This window comes from Lissotriton vulgaris, chromosome 6 (genome assembly GCF_964263255.1).
Source record: "Lissotriton vulgaris chromosome 6, aLisVul1.2, whole genome shotgun sequence".
NCBI classification, from domain to species: Eukaryota; Metazoa; Chordata; class Amphibia; order Caudata; family Salamandridae; genus Lissotriton; species Lissotriton vulgaris.
In genome coordinates this window covers 1,668,874,965-1,668,897,842 of record NC_141694.1, presented here as the reverse complement: position 1 = coordinate 1,668,897,842, position 22,878 = coordinate 1,668,874,965, and the positions used below count along the sequence as shown (strand labels likewise).

At 47.6% G+C, this 22,878-nt stretch overlaps 1 protein-coding gene across 3 annotated transcripts in view; it reads right to left on the bottom strand.

Moving 5' to 3' along the window:
* RCOR3 (REST corepressor 3) overlaps positions 1 to 22,878 on the bottom strand; it is a 302,941-nt gene that overhangs the window by 46,778 nt on the left and 233,285 nt on the right. For all 3 annotated transcript variants that reach the window (XM_086927837.1, XM_086927839.1, XM_086927838.1), the window contains one exon: positions 9,252 to 9,309. In XM_086927837.1, the coding sequence (XP_086783963.1) occupies positions 9,252 to 9,309 (58 nt within the window). The remainder of the gene's footprint in view (positions 1 to 9,251; positions 9,310 to 22,878) is intronic.

Genomic DNA, 22,878 nt, shown 5'->3' with positions numbered 1-22,878 from the left:
AGGATGGACTGGAGGATGAGGTCTATCATTAATATAATTACTCGTTAAAATGTGCATTATTTAAATAGCTTTTTGTCAATAGTGTCTACAAATGAGCACTTACAGGAACCCCTCAATTTTACAAGTAATCTACGGACAGAAATTTAGTAAACGCGCAATTACATTGCAACCTAAAATATACATATTCGAACAATGTGTTTTCCCAAATATTTTATTAAGCAAAAAAAAAAAAAAAAGAAACCAATATTTTAATTAATAGGCAAAGAGGGGTGGAGTGGGTTTAGACAGGCATCACAAAAGGTGACGTTATAGAAAATATGCCTGAGTGCAGAGTGAGTGTGACTGCAGTGTGAGTGCAGACTGAGAGTGAGTGCAGAGAGTGTGATTGCAGAGAATGTGAGTGCAGCGAGTCTGAGTGCAGAGTGAGTGCAGCGAGTGAGTGCAGAGTGAGTGTGACTGCAGAGAGAGTGCGACTGCAGAGTGAGTGCAGTGAGTGTGAGTGCAGAGTGAGGGCCTCTGTTCCCTGCTTGTGCCTCTGTTCCCTGCTTGTGCCTCTGTTCCCTGCTTGTGCCTCTGTTCCCTGCTTGTGCCTCTGTTTCCTGTTCGTGCCTCTGTGCCCTGCTTGTGATCCGGTTTTTGTGCCTCTGTTCCCTGCTTGTGCCTCTGTTCCCTGCTTGTGATCCCAGTTCGTGCCTCTGTTCCCTGTTTGTGTTTCTGTTCCCTGTTCGTGCCTCTGTTCCCTGCTTGTGCCTCTGTTTCCTGTTCGTGCCTCTGTGCCATGCTTGTGATCCGGTTTTTGTGCCTCTGTTCCTTGCTTTTGCCTCTGTTCCCTGCTTGTGCCTCTGTTCCCTGCTTGTGATCCCTGTTCCCTGCTTGTGATCCCTGTTCGTGCCTCTGTTCCCTGTTAGTGCCTCTGTTTCCTGTTCGTGCCTCTGTTACCTGTTCGTGCCTCTGTTCCCTGCTTGTGATCTGGTTTTTGTGCCTCTGTTACCTGCTTGTGCCTCTGTTCCCTGCTTGTGATCTGGTTTTTGTGCCTCTGTGCCCTGCTTGTGCCTCTGTTCCCTGCTTGTGATCCGGTTTTTCTGTGCCTCTGTCCCCTGCTTGTCATCCCGGTTTTTCTGTGCCTCTGTTCCCTGCTTGTCATCCCAGTTTTTCTGTGCCTGTGTGTGCGTGGCTCTGTGTGTGTGCGTGGCTCTGTCTGTGTGTGTGCGTGGCACTGTCTGTGTGTGTGCGTGGCTCTGTCTGTGTGTGTGTGCGTGGCTCTGTCTGTGTGTGTGTGTGTGGCTCTGTCTGTGTGTGTGCATGGCTCTGTCTGTGTGTGTGTGTGGCTCTGTGTGTGCGCGTGGCTCTGTGTGTGCGCGTGGCTCTGTCTGTGTATGTGCGTGGCTCTGTCTGTATGTATGCGTGGCTTTGTCTGTGTGTGTGTGTGCGTGGCTCTGTCTGTGTGTGTGTGCGTGGCTCTGTCTGTGTGTGTGTGCTTGGCTCTGTCTGTGTGTGTGTGGCTCTGTGTCCGCGAATACTCTCTACTACTCTCTAATGCTCACCTATTGCCATTGTAAATGACAATACCATTTATTTATGTTTTTAAAAAAAATGAAAAAAATTTAATGAGCAATGCCAATAGCTCTACCTTTAATAATGCCGAGACCATTGCAATGTAAATGCTTGTTTGGTTTGTTTCCAATCTTTCCTTTATTCCTTTTTCTTTGTTAAGGGAACTTGAACACCTTGAAAATAGATGCAAATAGCGAATGTTTACTGTAATATAAAGTTTCTGTCAATGTGTAATTGTATGTACTGTAATTGTTTGGTCCACTAAACGTTTGGTCAGGATATTATTGCATAAATTAATTATACTTTTGTGAATTTATTTTTTTTAAACTGAACTTTAAAATAAATAAATCAATTTTGTTTCAATCACTATGAGTGTCACAAGTGATTGTTGAAATAACTCAGGTAATGATATCGGTATTGGCAATTTTGTGGTTGCTTGGATTATAGATTGGCCTAGCCTTACTGATTAAGGGCCAGAACCCTTTATCGATTGCTATTAAGCACATTTCGGCATATACATGGTCTAAAACTTTTTCCAGCCAACACAAACAATAAGAACTTTCACAATGACAGAATGCATGCAATCTGTTTATTTTTTATTTATTTTGAAAGTTTTATATAGCGAGAACAAGATCTTCGCAGATATCAGAGCGCTTTACATAGAGGGTACATGAAGGAACATAGTCAAACAAATAGATCAATAGATCACGCAGTACAAATATGTGGCTGCAAAGACAACTCATACAAATAAGTAGAGGGGTCAAACATGTGATACAGATCGGTGCAGGGTGTTAACAGAGTTCAAGATAATAGTTCATGTGCGTAATAAGACAACTCATACAAATAAGTATAGGGGTCAAACATGTGATACAGATCGGTGCAGGGTGTTAACAGAGTTCGAGATAATAGTTCAAGTGTATTTAGCCATGAGGATAGCTTTTACTTCTCTTTTAAAGAGTGTAAAGGAAGATATACGCCTGGTTTCGGGAGGGAGTGAGTTCCAAATCCTAGGCGCCATTCCTGAGAAGGAGCGCTTGTATGTTTTTTCCTTCCGGAATCTTCGAGGTTTCAGCAGAAGATTGTTTGAGCCTCTCGTGTTTCTAATTCCCCCAGAGATTGTCAATTTCTGAGCGAGGTAGCCGGGTGAGTTTAGGTGTACCGCCTTGTGTGTCATGCAGGCGATTTTCAGATGTATTCTGGCTTCAAAAGGCAGCCAATTCAGGGATTTCAAGTCAGGGGTAATGTGGGAGTGCTTTTTTGACCCAGTGATGAGTCTCGCTGCAGCATTTAGGGAAGCTCTTAGTGGTGCGGTTGTAGTTAGGGGGAGTCCGCAGAGGGCGGTGCTGCCGTACTCAATTCGTGGGATGACTAGTGCTTGTACTGCGGTTTGGAAGTCTTTGGCTGGGAGGTAGGGTTTAAGTTTCCTCAGAATATAGTGTTGATTGTTACATTATATGCGTCCCTCTCAAGGTGGCATGAGAATGCAGCTAAAACGTAATCACTTGCATCAAACGTTAGGCAACACTTTAATTGTAAGTAAAAAGGCTCATGATTGCACATTCTCCATCATGACCCAATGAAAACATTCTTGATTCATGTAATGATGTCAACATGCAGAGAACTCGACTTTCCTGTACGAATGTAAGAGTTTTTCCCTACCAGGATATGTAAAGCATATGAGTATGTGTCCTACTTTTTAAATACATTGCATTCTGTCCTCCGGGCTGTCATGGGAATAGCCGAAGAGTGACTTATATTTATTAAAAAGGATGGTTTGGGCCTAGCAAAAGGTTTACTTTGCCAGGTTGAAATGGTAGTTTAAAACTGCAAACACACAGGCTACAATGGCAGGTGCAAGATATGGTTAAGGTGCTACTTAAGTGGGTGGAACAATCAGTGCTGCAGGCCCACTAGTAGCATTAAATGTACAGGCCCTGGGCACAGGTAGTGCCACTTTACTAAGGACTTACAAGTAAATTAAGTAAGCCGATAGGATATAAGCCAATACAACATGTTTTATGAGGAGGGCACAAGCACTTAAACACTGGTTAGCCTTGTAAAGTGTGCAGAGTCTTAAAGCCAACAAAAACGAATTCAGCAAAAAGTGGAGGACAAAGCCAAAACGTTTGGGGATGACTGCAGAAAGAACCAAGTCCAGCATGCAGAATTTTAGTAATTTGACAAATTAATGAATTACTTAAAGTTTACCAGTGTAATAAAAATGTCTCTCAGGGCCTGGCATCGGTATTTCCCTCGGGGGAACTCCAAGCTGATTTCCAGAACGTCAGAATCAGGGGTTCAGATGTAAAGCGCTTTCTGATAGCAAAACCTCAGATGATGTTGCTGTCAGAATAATTTAGCCAGTAGTCAATCAGCTACAAGCTCACCAAGTTTCTAAATCAGTCTACTTATTCTAAAATACACATTCTATGATTCTGGAAGACAAAAAGGGCATTACTAGGGAAAAAACATACATGATTTTTGAGGGAGGAAGGAAGATAGACTCCAGGTAGCGCTAATGAATATGGTTTGTTTATATCGGGGGTTTTACAATGGTGGGAAGCCTATTTGTGATGTGGAAATGGGGATTCTCTTGGAGAAAGGAGGCGATAACACAGGCCATGGAGCGCTGAAGTTAGATAATATGTAACACGTTTGGGGGATTTATGTTCGTTTTACGGTGGTGGTTTGCTGCACTGTCCTCTATATGTTGACAATAAACCTGATTTGAGCTTTAAAGAAAATCATGATCTAGGAAACTCATGTTTGACTAAGCATTTTACATCTCAAACAGTTCTTGACTTTATTCTGACCATTTTGGTTGCGGAAAGAAGACCAATGAAGCATGCTAGAGTATTGATGATGATGTTAATGACTGTACTGCCTAACACATCGCATGACAACAGAAGTGGGTCCACAGCTACATATCAGTTATTTCCCATAATTATGAACATGTTACTCAAAACACGAGTACTAAGCCTTGCAGCGTATCACCATTTTATATTTCCTCTACTTGAACCAAGAGCATGTTACCACACCATATTCAAAATATTGTGCATCCTAGCCACACACCATTTCCCTTCTTGTATCTCACCATCTAAACCAAAACAAACTTGATTGTCACCAGTATAAACAATACTTGGCAAAGCCAACTTGTCTCGGCTCATTTGAACCATTGGCTCTGTCAATGCTTTTTGCCAATTGCAGATTTGCACATGTCAGCATGCATATGTATGGATTACTAGCCATCTTGAAATGAGTTTTGTATTAAACCAAACCCTAACCAAAATGGTCACTAGTGCACACGTTACACATGCTCCTATTTAGGTCTCGCCTAGCTATCGCGCAAGCGATGCTATGCGAGATATTAAGTAAAGGGCTTTTAAAAGTGCTCCCAAAGGCTGCAGGTGGATCGGGTACAGTGCATGTGCGCCGGGCGCACGCACAATTTGTCAGCCTGCATGATCACTTTAGCAGCCGCTTTGATGTTCTCAGTGGGCCGCGCGGCCACTGAGAACATCAAATTGCCTGCGAAAGTGATCACCATTTGCGCTTGCAACACATGCGTGCTTTCCCCTCATCACTTTCCCTGATGGCATTCCCCCCTCCCTTCTCGCCCAGTCCTTGTCACCTCGGCGTGCACTCACATTTCTCCCCTTTCGGCTGCTTTGATATTCTCGTGCTTGTTGTTAAATGTGTGCCATGTATTTGTTCAGCTGTCACATTGCTTCGTGCTGAGATCTCCTCCTCTGTATCTGCATTTCCCCATGGCCCCAGTTCACTCTCCACCCACAGACATCTTTGCAAAGGCGGCTTCTCAGTGCACATCTCTCAGTGAGCACATTCTGTTAGCAGATGATTCGTTTCAGCTTGTAGTGAGCAGCGAAAACCTTTCATCCATCTTCCGCCCTCACAAAAAGCGCCTGTGATATCGGACACCAACGATCCACACTAGTGAAGCGCAACAACACCATACCCGGTGCTATGCGATCTCGCTGACCTACACCCAAGACATGTACGTCTACTTTATAGCAAGTTCTGGCTGATCCACACTCGGGCAGCGAGTATATATTAGCACCCCAGTAAAACTTCTCAGTGACAAGCACCCAGACAGTCGCTCCTTCTTCGCTGACCCACCAAGCAGAGAACACCCACTGCTCTCTTCTACCAACATAAAGAGTAAAACCCTGCAAAGACCAAACTCCGCCAATCCTTCTACAATTACCACCACACCTCTCGGACTACCACGCACCTGGGACAAAGGCCTCTCATGTACCCTTCCCGAAGTAAGAGCCATGGTTAACCCACTACATGCAGCGACCCCTTCAAACCCGCCTTGCAAACCTACCACCAAGAAACAGATTGACAACTATCAACAACTCCCCCAATGACAACTCATACTCAGGAACACTACCCCACTTCCCAACGACGAGCAACACCCCGACAGCGACCCAACAGGCTAACATTAATACCTATAGTGAAAAACCCAGTTATCCCAGACTTGTCCAGAGCACCTTGCAATCTCTCAGCAGGCTACTAACACCCACTTATCTACTTCCCAGAATCCAATGAGATTCCATCCCGCTTCAGCAAGACATCGATGCCTCTCCAACAAGCAATGAGCATCAAGACTGGGCTTGATGCTTTATTGTAAGCACCTAAGGGCTTTCACCTGCATGATACTACTGAAAGCCACCACCCGCATTCACCGCACTAGCCTGCTGGGAGCCCATTGACCCCATCTCACCACAGGAAGCCCAATAAGTAAAGTAGCACACGCGAAACCGCCAACATCTACAACTCTCCAATTCTTTCCCATGTCCTCGTATCATACTTAGTGGGTATTCACGCTTCTATGGGGTAGGCCGCAGGTTGCCCTCCAAAGCTATTTCTTTCAAGGACATATGAAGCACCGGCTCTCACCTGGGGTTAGACTAGGCTGAGCCAGCTGGCGACCCCGGAGCAGGCCATGTACTGCTCCGCTTAAAGCGTAGCGACGGACCAGCGAGGCTGCGTACGGACGGAAGGCAAATGGTGCCTGGCTTCGACTTCACGATACACAGGAACGCACCTCATAGAGGTCCCACGCACGTTCCTGCTCAGTGGTTGCACCACACGCTAACCAGAAATAAATTACATCTTTGAGTTACGAGTTACCCAAACTTAACCTTACCGACTTTCTCTAACTTGTAAGGCTGGCTTTTTAGGACGCTGGTGATTTGCAGGTTTATTAGAGCAAGGGGCAGTCAAGGCGCCGAGATATCTTTCCTTCTTTTTCAAATATCCAGAACTGTGAACAAGTGCGAATAAAATCTATTCACCTAACGCACAGATTTAAAACTTCAGGATCCTCGACGACTCCACAGACACTTGATTGAACCTGCTACAGAAATCAGTGGGAACCTGCAGTTTGAAATCCGGCACGGCAGATTCCGATTTTCATCCTTCTTTAGGATGTTAAACACAAAATATCGAATGAGTTGCACAATAATTCAGCTTGTCAAGGCAGTGAAGTGCGCCTGTTAAAGTAACCACTATCAAAACACACATCAGTATAAATTTTAATAGGGATTTTTTTTGGGGCCCAGAAATGGTATTGTATTACAGATACTCATATTAAGATTTTAAGAATGGAGACCGCATCAAAGTGGCCCTTTTGCCCGACATCAGTTAAAGACAGTGGATGCTAATTACTTGTATCCTGCACGCTGGTAACATGTAATTCAAGAAAACCACTAATCTTTTCAGAGTTTGGAAGATTATAGTTCTCAGACACTATGCATGAAGACGTTAACTGGTGTTTTTACATTCAAGCTTTGAGGCGGAAAACAAAATGCAAGTTATGCTATTGTTAGCCAATGAGTGTGTACCCTCTGAGATGCGCTCCGTTTTGTGCTCTGTTATGCTCTAGTGAAAGAAGGCCAGGTATATATACACTTTTTGTATTTGTACAGGCATTTGTTTGTAGGAGGAACACTCTTTAAAAAGTTCACCATCTGATGATGACATTCACATGTATCATGCTTTCTGATTCAGGCAGGCAATTTCTGTTTGTGAAGTAACAAATGATGTTAACATCTCAACTTAGTAGTGGGAACCTGCAGTTTCAAAACCGGCAAGGCGGATTCTGATTTTCATCCTTCTTTGGGATGTTAAAAAAAACAAGCATTGGCATACCCAATAGGTCTCGCCTTTGGGACCTTATAAATGTTTAACCATGCAATAGTTAATGTTGTTGCACCAAGGACATTGTGCTGCATAACTAAAAACATATAAGGCCCAAAAAGCGAGACCTATTGGCTATCCCAATGCTTGTTTTAATTTACTGTTCTAACATAACAATTAAAATGTTAAAAAAAAATCACAAGTGTGTGCAAAACTGGACTAACAGCAGCGGCCTGGCCCATAAACAAAAAAAACCATTGTGTTCAACATGGGGAGAGGGACTGGGAAGTAGGAGAGAGGGAATGAAGAGAGTACTCAAGAGGAGACAAGAAAAACGGGGAGAGAGCAAGGATACAAGCACACAAATGGAGTGCTGAAAGTTCAAAAACAGAATCCCCGCAAGTAAGTAGTGGAAGGATAAAACGCATAGAGTCAATACATTGAAAACGTAATGCTTCTGAGCAGGACGAACAGAAGAGTAAGTAATATGGCCATCGCATCAGGGGCATACAAATGAGATAGATAATACAACCAAACCAATAAAACCAAAAGCCCACTCTAGGTGTACTTGAAGCAGCAGGTCTGCTTAAAGACAGATGAAAGTGTCTGTAATTGGCACCTAAATGATGGGTCATGAATTCAGTTTGTATGGTCATGTTAAAAAAATTAAAAAAATACTATTTTCCTGTCCAAATCTGGCCTCTTCTCCTAACAGACATGTTAAAACTGGACACGTATTCTGTAGGCTATTTGCCTTTCTTGCATTGATGGCAAGAAATAAAATTATTAATTACATTGACAGCAGTAATGTGGTGCAGATATTGAACTGTAAACTTGCTCATTTTGTCAAAGGACCTACAAACCTGTGCCAGAAAAAACCTGTCTGAACCTGTCTGAACTTAAAAATAAAATAAAAAATTGTTTACATAGGAAATATGACAACTAAATGATGTTGTGTTTTATGGGTTGGTAGCAATACATTTGACTTAGGAAACAAGTGTTTAAGTTTCCAGAGTACTGACAAATGGAACATTTATGCTACTTACGGGACTATCGGCAACACCGTATTATACGGAGGACCTCCTTGGAAACTTTCTCATTTTTTTTTAAAGAAAAATTGGATGTTGACTTATTGCACTATGATATTATTTGGAAACCAGAAATAGAATGATGTGTAAATTTGCATAGCCTTGAGAAAGCCCTGGCGTTATTCGCTACATAGGGTGAAACACGTGTCGGCTGTTTCTGTCATATTCAATAAAGTTTTACAAATTTTACAAAAAAGAAGCGAAATGAATTAATTGACAAATAAATGGATGGAATATCCAGTAACAGATTCTGCTGCAGTAATACAAAGACAATATGGATTTATCCATGCTGAAGGAATAATTACTCAATTAGAAAAAAGGAACCTATGCTCGCATTTAACTACATTTATGCTACTTTGCCCATACAATAAATGTTAATATAGATCATCAATGCAGGGCTAAAACGCTTCAAATGTAATTCGGTAATCAATTGCTTTAACATACCTTGTACAGCAAGAAGCTGCTCTTCCGTGGTCCAACGTGCATTAACTTTCTGATTAGACTATAACATTAATTACAAAAAAATTGAATATTAAAGGTCTGTATATGATGAAAAGATCAATGTATTTGTCCTTTGAATTCAGACATAGAAAATATTTAGCTACATCATAAGAATGTAACAAGCATGGTATCAGAAAGTAAGCATAAGCTGCAGTTCAAGCTAAGGTTCATTAATGTTGTGCACCGATAAGAAAATGTGTGGTTTAATAGCATCTCATAAAAATTATGAACATCATTTATACATTGGTTAATATGTAAAAGTGAATAAATAGCACAGTATTAAGAAAACAAATATTAATTTGCAAAACATGAACAAAAAACGGAGGCCCTATTTTATATTTATAATTATATTGTATTATCCACTACTATTTTACTATACACATGTGAAAGTACAAAGATTGGTCCACAATCAAGTGACTAAAACAAAGGCCCTTAATAGGAAAAAAGTGATGATGATGGGTGCAAAAAAATCAGAGAGACACAATAAAAGCAGAGTAATAGCTTCAAGTATTTTGAGGTCTTAGCCTCCTTTTGACTCACCTTCTGCCCTTCATTGCAATGTGTAGTTATTTTCCAGAACCAGTTGCCATTGTTTTCCTTCTACTCTTTCCAGCAGTGCATAGTATGGCAACACTATTTACGTAGCACATTTCCCTTACTAGGCACTGAAGGGCTTTGCGGATGGACCTGTAAGGAGTGTCTTGAGGTACAACAGTACATGCTACCTCTTGCCACCCATATAAAAAAGATACTTCTCTTCGGTAGCAAACTTTCTGGTGTATACTCTGTCTACCTGCAGATTACTCAAGTGGTGACTAGCTTTCTCTACTGTTGAACATACCAAGGTGCTAGACTGGATCTAGACACTTAATAGCTCTCCTATGTCAGTATGGGGTGCTGGCGCCATCTTGGCGCCTAAAGGGCAGCAACGATATCAGGACCCTGTCAATTTTGTCCATGCCTTTAAAGGCAGAGAGGATGAAATAACAGACCATTGTGATGCAGTGCAGTACAACAAACCTCTACTGGACCACCGTGCCTTTTTTGCTGTCTGCATATCCTACAAAAAGCTGGTCATCAGACACAATAGCCTTTGAGAGGTCAATATAATAACTGCCAGCCCTCCGTAGGGACCAGTCAGTGCACTCTCTCCTCCTCTGCAGGATAGGGTTGAAGGTAAAGGGGGAGGAACTGCCGCAGGTGGAAAGAAGTCACCGCCTTAGAAAGTAAAGCTGTTTTAGTTTATTTTTTGCTGGAAGAAGCATGAGAGAGGCATGGCTAGCTCAGTGCCTGTAACTGACTGACGCACCATGCCTCACTTAACTGATGGCCCCAAAGAAAACAGTTTTGAAAGTTAGAGCACATAATTCTGAATAGGGACCACAGGGGCACCTATCAGAAAAGTTAAAACAAATTTTAAGTCTCCCTGGAGGACACCAAATAGAGTCTGTGGAACTGGGCATCAGTGCCTTCAAAATCTTGATTATGACAGGGGATTTGAAAAACGATGGCTGGTTTGTAAGGCAGCGAAATGCCAAAAAGGCAGCAATGTATCCCTTAACGGTGCCCAATGCATAACCCTGCTGGACAGGGTTCTAACAATAATGTAAAAAAAACTTTGAGGCCAATTGACAATTTGAAATTACTGTACATGGGTAATAAAGTCATAGCTGCAATTCCCCTGGCACCAAGTTAAAAATATGAGTAATATATCTCTCCAACTCAAATAATATATTTAAATACATTTTGAAAATTCGACAGTCTCCAAACATCAGCTTATGAGTTCTGAAAATACACACATTTTTATCTTGGATACATTTCTTTTATTCTTTTTTTAGACATAATAATAATTCAACCAAGTAAAAGCTATGTTAGTAGGCTAGGCTGCACATAGGAGAGGTACTCACAGCTACCTTACAAGCTACTTGTTAGAGACACTCGAAATAGTGTGAGCCATTCCAGTCATTCCGTGGCACTTCTGCGAAGTTGTCTCCAAGATGATCTGGGAAACTAGGGACCACCAAAGTTGCCATTTACCACAGCGCATGTGTGTACCTGGCGAGTAGATATGTTGCAATCATTGACCTCTGGGCTAAGCTATAGGCCGAAAATACTTTTTTGACAACTGCCTCCAGGTTTCTGGATGTCCTCTGTGGAGGGGAAATGGTGAATGCACCCTGATTCGGCTTAATGCAGGGCAAAATCTGTACCACCAGGATTTCCTGTGAGGGGTGGAATGAGAGGAAGACTGGGTTCTCTGGCACAGGCCCGTATCCCCTAACAATCAATCTATTGGCTCATTGGGCCAAGGTGCCTTTGTCCCACTCTGCCTTAAGTTTCAGAAGAGCATCAGCGAATGCAACAACGCTGTGATGTTGCCGAGGCCAGGTGAAGTGCTCTGTCAAAATATCCACCCTGGCCTCTGTATGGCCAAAGAGAGTTCCAGGAAGTCCGCTGCTTTCCTTAACAAAGCATGATTTGATGCCACATCTAGAGGCGCAGGAGCTGTCCGGCATTCCACTTTGGTCTCTAGCGACGTGTCCAGCCCACTGGCATTTTGGAGGGCCAGAAAATCAGCACTGTGCAAACAAAGGTAGGGGTAACAACTTTGCTACCTCACTACTATCATTATCATCATGTTCTATGGGGCTTGGCATTTGAATTGTATCGGAGTCAGATCTGAATAACGCATCTAAAGTTTGCCCGTAGCATTGGTGTGGCAGAAGGTCAGGCTGGGAAAGTTACTTGAGTCTAGCCACTAGATGTTGACCTTCAGAACACTTCTCAAGACCTGGCTGTTCGAGCAGTTGCAGCACTCCCCCCATAGGCCTAAAACAGGAGAGAATCTGGCTGGCACAAGAAGCATCCTTTGAGGGGGAGCGCTCGGGTTATATGGTGCAGAGGGTGGACCCACCAGTATGAACCCATGTGGACCCACAAACAGACCTATGGGGTTCACAGACTAACCAGATGGGCCGGTAGCCTGCCTGAAGAGAACCTTCATACTGTTGACTCCTGTGACCAGAAAATCTGGGTATTGCTGTAATGGCACCAGTGGAAATATGGCAATGGCAGCAACCGGACTGGAGCGTGATCTGTTGTGCGGGTTGGAGGGAGTGGTGACACTGAGGATGATATTTACCAGCTCCGGCTAAGGGGAGCTTCACAGGAAGCTGGGTGAATCGAAGCGATATACCTCCCAACTTGGTTCGGTATCTATTGAAGTCATTTTTGTGCTTCCTCCTTTTTTCCTTGGAGGACTTCGACGATATAGAGGAGTGCGACTTCGAAGCAGACCTCGGCCTAAAGCCTGTCGGGCTCTGCGTCCAGCCGATACTCACTAAGGGCCATTAAAGGTTTAGCCTCACACTCCCCGATGGCTTTTGGATACAAGAGACAACATTTTTCACCCAATCTCGAGTGCTGCCTCAACTCCAGGTCCCACAAACAGACCATGTAGGAGTCTGAAATGGACTTTTGCCAATTAGAAATGTGACATGATTTGAAACCTGAATTTGTCTACAGTGATATTTCCCGAATAGTGCGCTGAAACCGTGTTAGGTATTTCCCTGTGAAAAATCACAGAGAAAACATCTCAGCAACAAGCTCTGGATCTGCGTCAAAGAATATGGAAAAAAACAGACCAGACGATGGATGCTCTATGGCTCCAGTAACGTTACCCTGACATTGCTTCCGACATCGAGATGGAGCCAGCGCTCCTTACTGTGGTGGGAGAGGTACAAAAAGTTTCTTAATTCTGTTCGGCACCTGGGGATTTTCAACAGGTGTGGAATCTGCAGGAAGACGTATTTATCAAAAATGACGCTTATGTGTACACCACGGGTCAAACAGTTTGTGAATTATGGAGTTCTAGAGCCACTAGGGGTGGATGTCCCTTAGTAATAAGGCACAAATATGTTTAACTGCTTTATTTTAAACTGAAAACTAATGTAAGAGGAGACAGGAATAATCCAAATGCAATGCATGCAAGATTAAGGAAACAAATGTATCATCTTTAGTCCTGCATCTTCAACAATAACCAGCGGGCATTTCACAGTATTACTTTGTTTGGTGATGTTTGTGTGGGTTTATGTAACTGACATAGCCTCTTTGAAGGTTAGGAAGGATTTTTATCATCTTTTAACCAAGATACACTTTTGCATGATGTTTCTTCGTGGTGGTACAGTTGGACTGCCTGTATGCTTTGCTCAAGTTGGCTTGACACTCATTTATAAAGGCAGATGGTTTCTTTGCAAACCAAGCATGGAATGATGCCTCTATATTAAATATTGATTTCTTAGATTCAAAATACAATTTCTAAATTAAGTATTTATTTTACCTACTTAACAATGTTACCTCTGTTGACCTGTCAAACCATCCTCTACTGAAAGTTCCTCCTTCTAGACAACTCAACATTCATGTTTCAAGATGAATGGTACCCACAACAGGAGTAATCCTTGATGAAGTCCTTTTGGAAAAATTTCAAGCCTACAAATATCACTCACATGATTGACTTTATGTCTCTCTAGGACGAAGAGTAACTAACTTACAGAATGCATTGGTCTACTATAAGAATGATCAAGCTTGGTATCAAGGACAGTAACTTGTGTTGGGCCTGCAATATAACCACTGCCACCTTAAAGTGTGACATATCGTTGTAAGAAGAAGTGAAGTTTTGAGGAGGTTAAGGCTCCTCATACCCTTGGCTGTAGGGAGCCAGGTTGTGGATTTTTTTATAAGCTTTATTATAGTTTTTCAAAAACAGCACCACCAATAGAGGCAGAAATTGTCAGTAGAAAGAATACAGCTGGCCGTGATAAACGTCAGCGCGCAATATCAGAAAACAGTACATGATTATTATCAACTTTACCAGACATTAGACAGCACTAGACTTAACATAGGAACATCGAAGCCTCAACAGGCATCCTCCTCAGTTCTACATCCACTAGCGTCCGAGTCATGCTGATCGCTCAAGTTCCCAGACCGGAGCTACTCCTCCAGCTTCTCATCCCTTCTACTAGCCTTAATTTGTATTTCATTTTCTCAGCCAAGGACCACTTGCACACATCCCTCATCCAGGCATCCAGGGAGGGCGCGTCCCCATCCAAGTTATCGTGACCCTGTGCTTGGCCAGGACCAGAAGGAGTTGTGGCACACATCCAAGAGCACGGGGTCAATGCGGCTCAGGCCCATCAAAGACATATATGTGCGATGTAAGTAGTTAAAATGTATCAGCTTGAAGTGTGTGTTGCAGGACACTGCATTTAATTGTGTTTATCGCTTTCCACTTTGACTCAGACAAGGGGCTGACAGGTCCCCGGTCAATCAGAGTGAGCCCTAGGAGGAGGGCCCACCACATCTGATCTCATAGTACTATAAAGGAGGGAGATGAGCCAACGGCCTGAGCCGTATTTTGACCAATGTTCGCGTTGTTGTGGGATGTTTGAGTATGTGAGCCAGGTCGCCCTAGTTAAATCTGAAAGACAGGCGTACTGAAGGAACTGACCCCTGCCCAGCCCGAAGCAGTCGCAAGCCTGCTTGTAGGAGATAAACGTTTCGTTTGAGTACAGGTCTGCCAACACCTGACAACCCCCCTCCATCCATGCCTGGAACGACATCCACTCCATCATTTTCTGCACTTGTGCAAGTATTCATATGGGGAGTTCCCTGTGGAAAGGCGCATGATTTAACTCGTGTTCTACAAACAATTGCCACAGTTTTGCAATCTGTTTGACCACGTACAGCATGTCGCCTACAAATCCAGCACCCTCCATAAGAGCCGTTTGAAGTCTATCTGGCTGAACTCGTCCCCTCAGGAGCCTATTTTTTCCCAGTTGTCTCCCTAATCCAACTATCGGGCAGCATGCTATAACTGTGTGCATATTAAAAGAGATCCAACCCGGGGGATTTGAATCTAACCTCCACATACCTTCGTGTCAATACATGCATAACCACTCTGCTGCGATAATCTGCCCAGAAGCACAAGTTACTACTTGTGTAACGATCTATCTGTAAGAGACATTAGTTAGTGATAGATTCCTTACCTTAGAATATCCCCAGGCGTCAGACTGGATCCGGAAATGTTTGCGTAGCAGTACCCTTGCGCATTGGCAGGCGTCGTCTGCGGCTCAGCGTCCCTAGTCGGCGTCGTGGGTGCCGTGATGACATCGTCGGAGTACTTAGACGCCGCCTCCGCGTGCTGACATCAGTTCTTAGACACAGCTTTTCCGCGCCAGAAACGCAGAGCTATGCTAAAAACCAACACTGGTGCCTTGAAACTAGGGCCCTGAAAGGGGATGACCTTAACCCTAGATATCGGTTCGCAGAACGGGGAGGATGGGTGGGTCAGTAAGGAATCTATCACTAACTAATGTCTCTTACAGATATATCGTTACACAAGTAGTAACTTGTGCATCTGAAAGAGACACGTTAGTGATAGATTCCTTACCTTAGAATAGATACCCCAGCAATACCAACTCCGGTGGTGGGTCTGCAAACCAATAATCACACCAGAAAGTCCTGGAGGACGGAACGGCCAAAGAAGCCATCCCTCCGGACTTGGCTGTCCAGGCAATAGTGCCTTGCAAACGTGTGCAGCGAGGCCCACATAGCCGCCTGGCAAATGTCCTGCAAGGGCACTCCTCGGCCCAAGGCAGTTGTAGTCGCTGTGGCCCGAGTGGAATGAGCCCTCAGCCCGACAGGGGGTTCCTTCTTAGCCAAGGAGTAACACGCCTGAATACACAAGATGATCCACCGCGAGATGGTCCGCTTGTGCACCGCTTTCCCCTTCTTAGCGCCCACGTAACCAACAAAGAGTTGGTCATCCACCCGGAACTGGCGTGTGCGATCCAGATAAATTGAGAGCGCACGTTTTGGGTCCAGACGATGGAGCCTCTCTTCCTCTCTCGAGGGATGAGGAGGCGGAAAGAAGGTGGGCAAGGTGATGGACTGCCCGATGTGGAAGGCTGTGACTACCTTGGGCAGGAAAGAGGGCCTTGTCCGCAACACAACCTTGTCCGGATGGACCGAAAGTAAAGGAGGTTTACAGGATAGAGCCTGGAGCTCACTCACTCTCCTGGCAGAGGTGATGGCTACCAGGAAGGCAGTCTTCAAAGTAAGAAGGCTAAGAGGACAGTTGTGAAGTGGCTCAAAGGGAGCACACATCAGAAAAGTAAGAACCAAGTTCAACTCCCACTGAGGCATCACAAAGGGCACAGGAGGGAATGTATGCGTGATGCCTTTCAGGAATCGGTTAACAATAGGGGACTTGAACAAAGAAGGTTGATCAGGCAGCCTCAAAAAGGCTGAACGAGCAGAAAGGTAGCCCTTGATAGTGCCCAGAGCAGAGCCCAGCTGGACAAGAGAAAGAAGAGAAGAACCTCAGAAAAAGGGGCGGAGAGAGGATCCATAGCCTTTGCTGTGCACCATGCCACAAATCTGTTCCACCTGCAGGCGTATACCGACTTTGTGGAGGGATGCCTGGCTGCCAGAATGATGTTACAGACTTCAGGAAGCAAGTCAAATGGCCTCAACTGTCGCCGCTCAATCTCCAAGCATGGAGGTGGAGACTGGACAGGTTCGGGTGGAGGACCGGCCCTTGCGGCTGTGACAGAAGGTCCTCCTGAAGAGGCAGACGAACCGGGGAATCGACTGACATACTGAGTAGCTCGGGATACCAGAACCTTCGTGCCCAGTCCGGAGCCACAAGGATGACTTGTGCCTGGTCGCGCCTGATCTTCTTCAGCACTCTGGGCAGAAGTGGTATAGGCGGAAAAGCGTACAACAGACCGCAACTCCACTCGCGACGAAAAGCGTCTCCGAGCGAGTGCCTCCTTGGAAATTCCAATGCGCAGAACTGATGACATTGCGCGTTCTCTTCGGTGGCGAATAGATCTAACCAAGGCTCTCCCCACTGCAGAAAGAGACCTTGCGCCACGTCCGAGTTAAGACGCTATTCATGATCCATCATGCACCGGCGGCTGAGTTCGTCCGCCCTGGCGTTCAGAGAACCTGCCAGGTGTTGAACCACCAGGGTCACGCCTTGATGTTCCAGCCATTGGCAGAGGCGCAGAGCCTCCTGGCATAGGGTCCACGACCCCACACCGCCCTGTTTGTGGCAGTACCACATGGCGGTGGTGTTGTCTGTGAACACCTGCACTACACTCTCCCGGACAGCGGGGAGGAATGCCTTCAGTGCTAGACGAATCGCCCGCAGCTCCAAAAGGTTGATATGGAGCCGGGACTCCGCCAGAGACCAGAGGCCTCTGATCTCCGCCTCACCCATGTGGCCTCCCCAGCCCTGGAGGGACGCGTCCGTCACAACCACGTGCTCCAGTTGGGGAAGGGAGAGGGATTTGCCGCTGACCCAATCGCGGTCCGTGAGCCACCACTGCAGCTGTCTCGCAGTGCCTTCCGAGATCAGGACATGGTCGGACAGGTTGCCCTGATGCTGGGCCCACTGAAACTTCAGGTCCCACTGCAGAGCCCACATCCGCCAACGGGCGTGGTGCACCAGGAGGATGCAGGAAGCCATCAGACCCAGAAGCCGCAGCGTCAACCTGACCGAGACTCGGGATAAAGGCTGAAAGATTGGAATGAGAGCCTGTATATCCCGAACCCGCTGTTCGGGTGGGTAAACCCGAAAATGCGCCGAGTCGAGGACCGCTCCGATGAAAAGGAGCTTTTGAGAGGGGCACAGGTGTGACTTCGGCACATTGATGGAGAACCCCAGCTGGTGCAAGAGGTCTGCCGTCGTCTGGAGGTGGCTGACGTCTGTCTGGGGCGAGCCCGCCTTCAACAGCCAGTCATTGAGGTAGGGAAAGACTGAAACCCCTAACCTGCGCAGATGAGCTGTGACTACCGCCATCACCTTCGTGAACATCAGTGGGGTGCTGGTAAGGGGAGCACGGTAAACTGAAAGTGCTCGTGGCCTACCGTGAACCGCAGGTAGCGCCGGTGGGTCGGCAGGACGGGGATGTGGAAATAAGCGTCCTGCAAGTCCAATGCTACCATCCAGTCTCCTGGGTCCAGGGCAGCCAAGACCTGAGCCAGAGTCAGCATTTAGAACTTCTGCTTCCGGAGGAAGCCGTTGACGATCCGTAGGTCCAAGATAGGGCGTAGGCCCCCTTTGCCCTTCTTGGGTACCAGAAAGTAGTGGGAGTAGCAACCACGTGCTACTTCTGGCCCAGGAACGCGCTCGATGGCCCCCTTGGCCAAGAGGGCCGAAACGTCCTCCTGCAGAAGCCGCAAGTGATCCCCCGATACGCGGTGGTGTTGCAGTGCCATGGCTTGAGGGGTCGTCTCGAAGGGGAGGGAGAAGCCCCTCCGGACGATCTGCAGCACCCACCTGTCCAAAGTGACAGTGCGCCAGTGAGAGAGGTGATGGCGAACCCTGTCCCCCACTGGCGTCACATGGGCCGAGAAGCACGGACTAGGAGGGTTTAGATGCGGATGCTGCGGGGGAGGATGTGGACTGGCCTCACCTATGTCCCCGGCCGCCTCCACTGCGATTTCCACGGCCGCCACCGCGCTGGATAGTAGCCTGCGGCGTGTGGCTGGCGGCACGTGTGGGGGCGACCCTTCCTTGGCCATGAAAGGAGCGAAAGGCACCCGTTTGCTGGCGCCGGGCCAAGAGGACTTGGCCGTAGCCCTGGAGTCCAAAAAGGCGACGGCCATCAAACTGCATGTCCATCAAGGTGTTTTGGACATCAGCCGAAAAGTTGGCGGACCTCAACCAGGCGTGGCGTCTAATCGCCACCGTCGTTGCCATCACTCTACCTAGTGAGTCGGTGGTATCCAGCCCACACCGGATAGAATATCTGGCTGCATCCCGGCCCTCCACAAGGGCTTGGCTGAGTTTGGCCCGTACCTCCGACGGACACGCTGGCAGCAATTTCGCGACCGTATCCCACAGAGAGTGGGTGTAGCGGCCCAAGAGGCAAGCAGTGTTGGAAGACCGCAGTCCCAGACTAAGGGAGGAGAAGACCTTTTTATTCCCAGTCCGGCGGAGCCGACGGGAATGCGGTCTGGGAAGTGGACGCCTGGATGACCAGGCTCTCGGGGTGGGGTGGGTGGACAGGAAAACTGAGCCGGGCGGCGGCGTCTGGCCACGTTCCTATCTACGGGCGAACCCGTAGCGGGCTTGGACCAAGTCCTCAAAAGAACGTCGGTCAAGGCCTCATTAAACGGCAGCAGAGGCTCTGTCGGGCATGACTGCGGTTTAAGGACCTCAGTGAGGAGGTTAGTCCTCACGGCCGCGACAGGGAGCTCAAGGCCCAAGGCCTTGGCAGCCCTCATCAACACCACACTGTAGGTTGCCCCCTCCTCCGAAGCCACGGTCCAGACCACTGGCATCCCCAAGGTCACCTGTCCAGTCCTCTAGAGTCTGACACTCTCGGGTCAGAGGGTCCTCAGACCGCTCCCAATACTCCTCATCAACCATCTCCTGAAATTCAGGGTTGTCAACCAATGGGGCCGGTTCATTGAAGTGAAACTACCCAAGCGCCGTTGAGAGCAGCGCCCAGTGACGCCGTTCCGACGTCTGAACCGGAGCGAGGGAGGCATCGGGGACGGCGCCGGAGGTGACACCTGACGGACCGACGCCGGGGGGTCGTAAGGTCCACCGGCAACGACCCAGATCCCGAAGCGGGTCCAGTGGGGTCTCGCGGCGCCGGGCCCGAAGGCGCTGGCGGCATCGGGACCGTGGGGCCCTGCGGCGCCGGCGGCGTCGGGGCCGAAGCACTCGACGGCGTGGGGGCCGAAGCCCCTGACCCGCTAGGGGCCCCAGACGGGTCCGCTGGGCCAGAGGGCAACGCGGAGTCCATCGGAGGAGAGAGGGACCTCATGGCCATGAGGATAGGCTCGATCTCTCCTGGCGTCGCGTCTCGCCCAGGGACCAGAGGGTGTGGGGCTGGACGCGACGCCCGCGACTCCGACGGAGCCGCATGGGCGGTGTCACCCGAACCCCCAGCCGCGTCGCGCGAGCGTCGGTGGGAGTCGACTTCTTGTGTTTCTTACCTGACGACGACTTCGACCCGGAGGAGTGGTGCCGACTCCCGGAGCTGTGGTGGCTCCGTCCCCGCGACCTGTCCCTCGACCTCCTGTGGGTCCGGGACCGGGATCTCTCGCGGCACGGACCGACTGCCGGAGTTCGAGTCGCCTGCGGGACCGCTCCCCCCTGGCTTTCGAAGACAGTCGAAGCAGGCCTTGTCGTCGTGGTCGACGCCTAGACAAGTTAGACACAGGTTGTGAGGATCCGTGACCGACATCGTGCGGTCGCAATCCTCGTAGTGCTTTAATCCAGGCATCCCTATGGCACCAATCGGAGTCGTACGACTTCGAAAAGATTATCAAAATGATCCAAAAAGTTAGTCAAAAAGTTACTAGAAGTACTTTTTCCAGATCTGTCCTTGCTGGCGCGGGAAAAAGAAGAACTGACGTCAGCACGCGGAGGCGGCGTCTAAGTACTCCGACGACGTCACCACGGCGCCCACGACGGATGCGAAGCCGCGGACGACGCCTACCGACGCGCAAGGGTACTGCTACACAAAAATTTCCGGATCCAGTCTGACGCCTGGGGATATTCAGATCAGAAAGACCAACGCTGAATTCAGCTGCTTAAATACACATATGGTAATGTTACACATCGAGTTCTGCAGCGCGTAGAGGCATCGTGGCAGCACCACCATCTTAGCAACTGCAAGCCTGCCCATAAGAGAAAGAGGCAGAGGGTTCCAAAATGCCACTGATCCCTTGAGTGCTTCCACCACCCTGGACACATTGAGGTGAAGGGATTGCAGGTTGTCATGAGTCACCTGCACTCCCAAATATCTGAAGTGACCAGTTTCCCATCTCAGCCTAAGATCCAAAAGCCACTCCAACGGCCAAGCAGATAAGCCAGCCAGGGGGAAAAGCAACGAGTTGTGTTTATTTAGCCATAACCGAGAGAACGCTCCGAAGTCTTCAAGGAGCTGAAGTAGCCTAGGTCTTGCATCACGGGGGGAGGAGATGTAGATCAGGGTGCCATCAGTGTATAGGGAGACTCCATCAAGGCTCCCCCTACCCCTATGCCCCAGCCCTCAAGGACCCTATGTGCCCAAATTGCGAGTGGTTCAATGGCCTGTGCAAAAAGTAGTGGGCATAGCAAGCAGCCCTGGTGTGTTCCCCGCCCCAGTGTCCACATCACCGACCGGCATGGGCCCACCCGCACCCGGGCACAAGGGTCTGTGTAGTGGAGTTTTACCCATCTGCAAAACCGTGGACCAAACCCCGCTGATTTCAAAACTTCCAGTACATACCCCCGTCAACGGTATCAAAAACTTTTTCAAGGTCCACGGCCACTAGTGCTAGTTCCTTGTTTGAGCCCCGAACCTCTGGCATGATGTGAGATAAACGTTGTATATTCATGCTCTTGTTGAACCCATATTGATCTTCATGTATCAAGAGGAGAAGGTATGGAGACAGATGTCTAGCCAGTACTTTACACAGTATTTTAACGTTTGCATTGATCATGGTTAATGGGCGATATGCTGCTGGGTCCCGTTCCTCGACACCGTTTCAAAAGCATACAAATCTCCCCTTCTCGCATGGTTGGGGTAACACTCCCCGCTAAAACGCCTCCTCATATACCCGTAACAGAGTCTAGGCCAGCTTCTCCGAGAAGGTCTGATAAAATTTCAGAGGGAACCTGGTTCCCCCCTGGGCTTTATCCCTGGGGAGCTCCAACAGTGCCTCCAGGATTTCATCTAGCGTCAGCCGAATGTCCCACTTTTTTGCCCCCTCCGGAGGGAGGCAGATCCGCACCAGTCCCTGCAGGAATGGGACATAACGGTCCGCACAAACGGTAGGGTCCGCTGTGTAAACCCTATGTAAGTGCGCTTTAAAGACTTCAGTTATGACCACCCTGGTGTAAACCATGTCCCCAGTGGAATCTCACAGACAGGTTAGTAATGGTGGAGCCTGCTCCCTCTTTCGTATCCATGCCAGTAGGCAGCCAGATTTGTCCCCTTTGGCAATACCAGTGAGCATATATTTTTCCAGGCTGTCCCATGTCACTAATCCGTTCTCGAATCTCGCAACTCACAACCGTCAGCATTAGAAAATGTTCAGTCACCCGTCAGGGCCTCTACTAGTTCTTCTTCCCCTTCTCGGAATTCCTGTTTTAGCAGACGCCTGATCCAGTTACCCCCACAGCCACCCCCGTAACACTGCTTTCCGTGCCTACCATTCCGTGGCTCTGTTAGGGATCACATTTCAGTTGTGCGACATATAGTCCATTATTGCCCGGGAGTTTCCCTCTGCCTGATCTTTCAACTTGTCAGGTGGCAACCTCCATCTCCGGGGTCCAAGTGTAAGGGGATGCCACTGAACCATGCAGTTAACCGGATAGGAATCTGGCCAAATGGGTCACCTCCAACTCCTGAAAGGCCGGCATACCAGATACTGGTGCCCCATCTCATCTACTGTGCGTATTGTGTGTGGGCGAGTAACACTTTAAAACTTTCTGGGCTGGGTGCAGTTCCCGCCAGGCATCATGCATTTCCAATTCCCCCATTACAGCACGCAGTTTCTT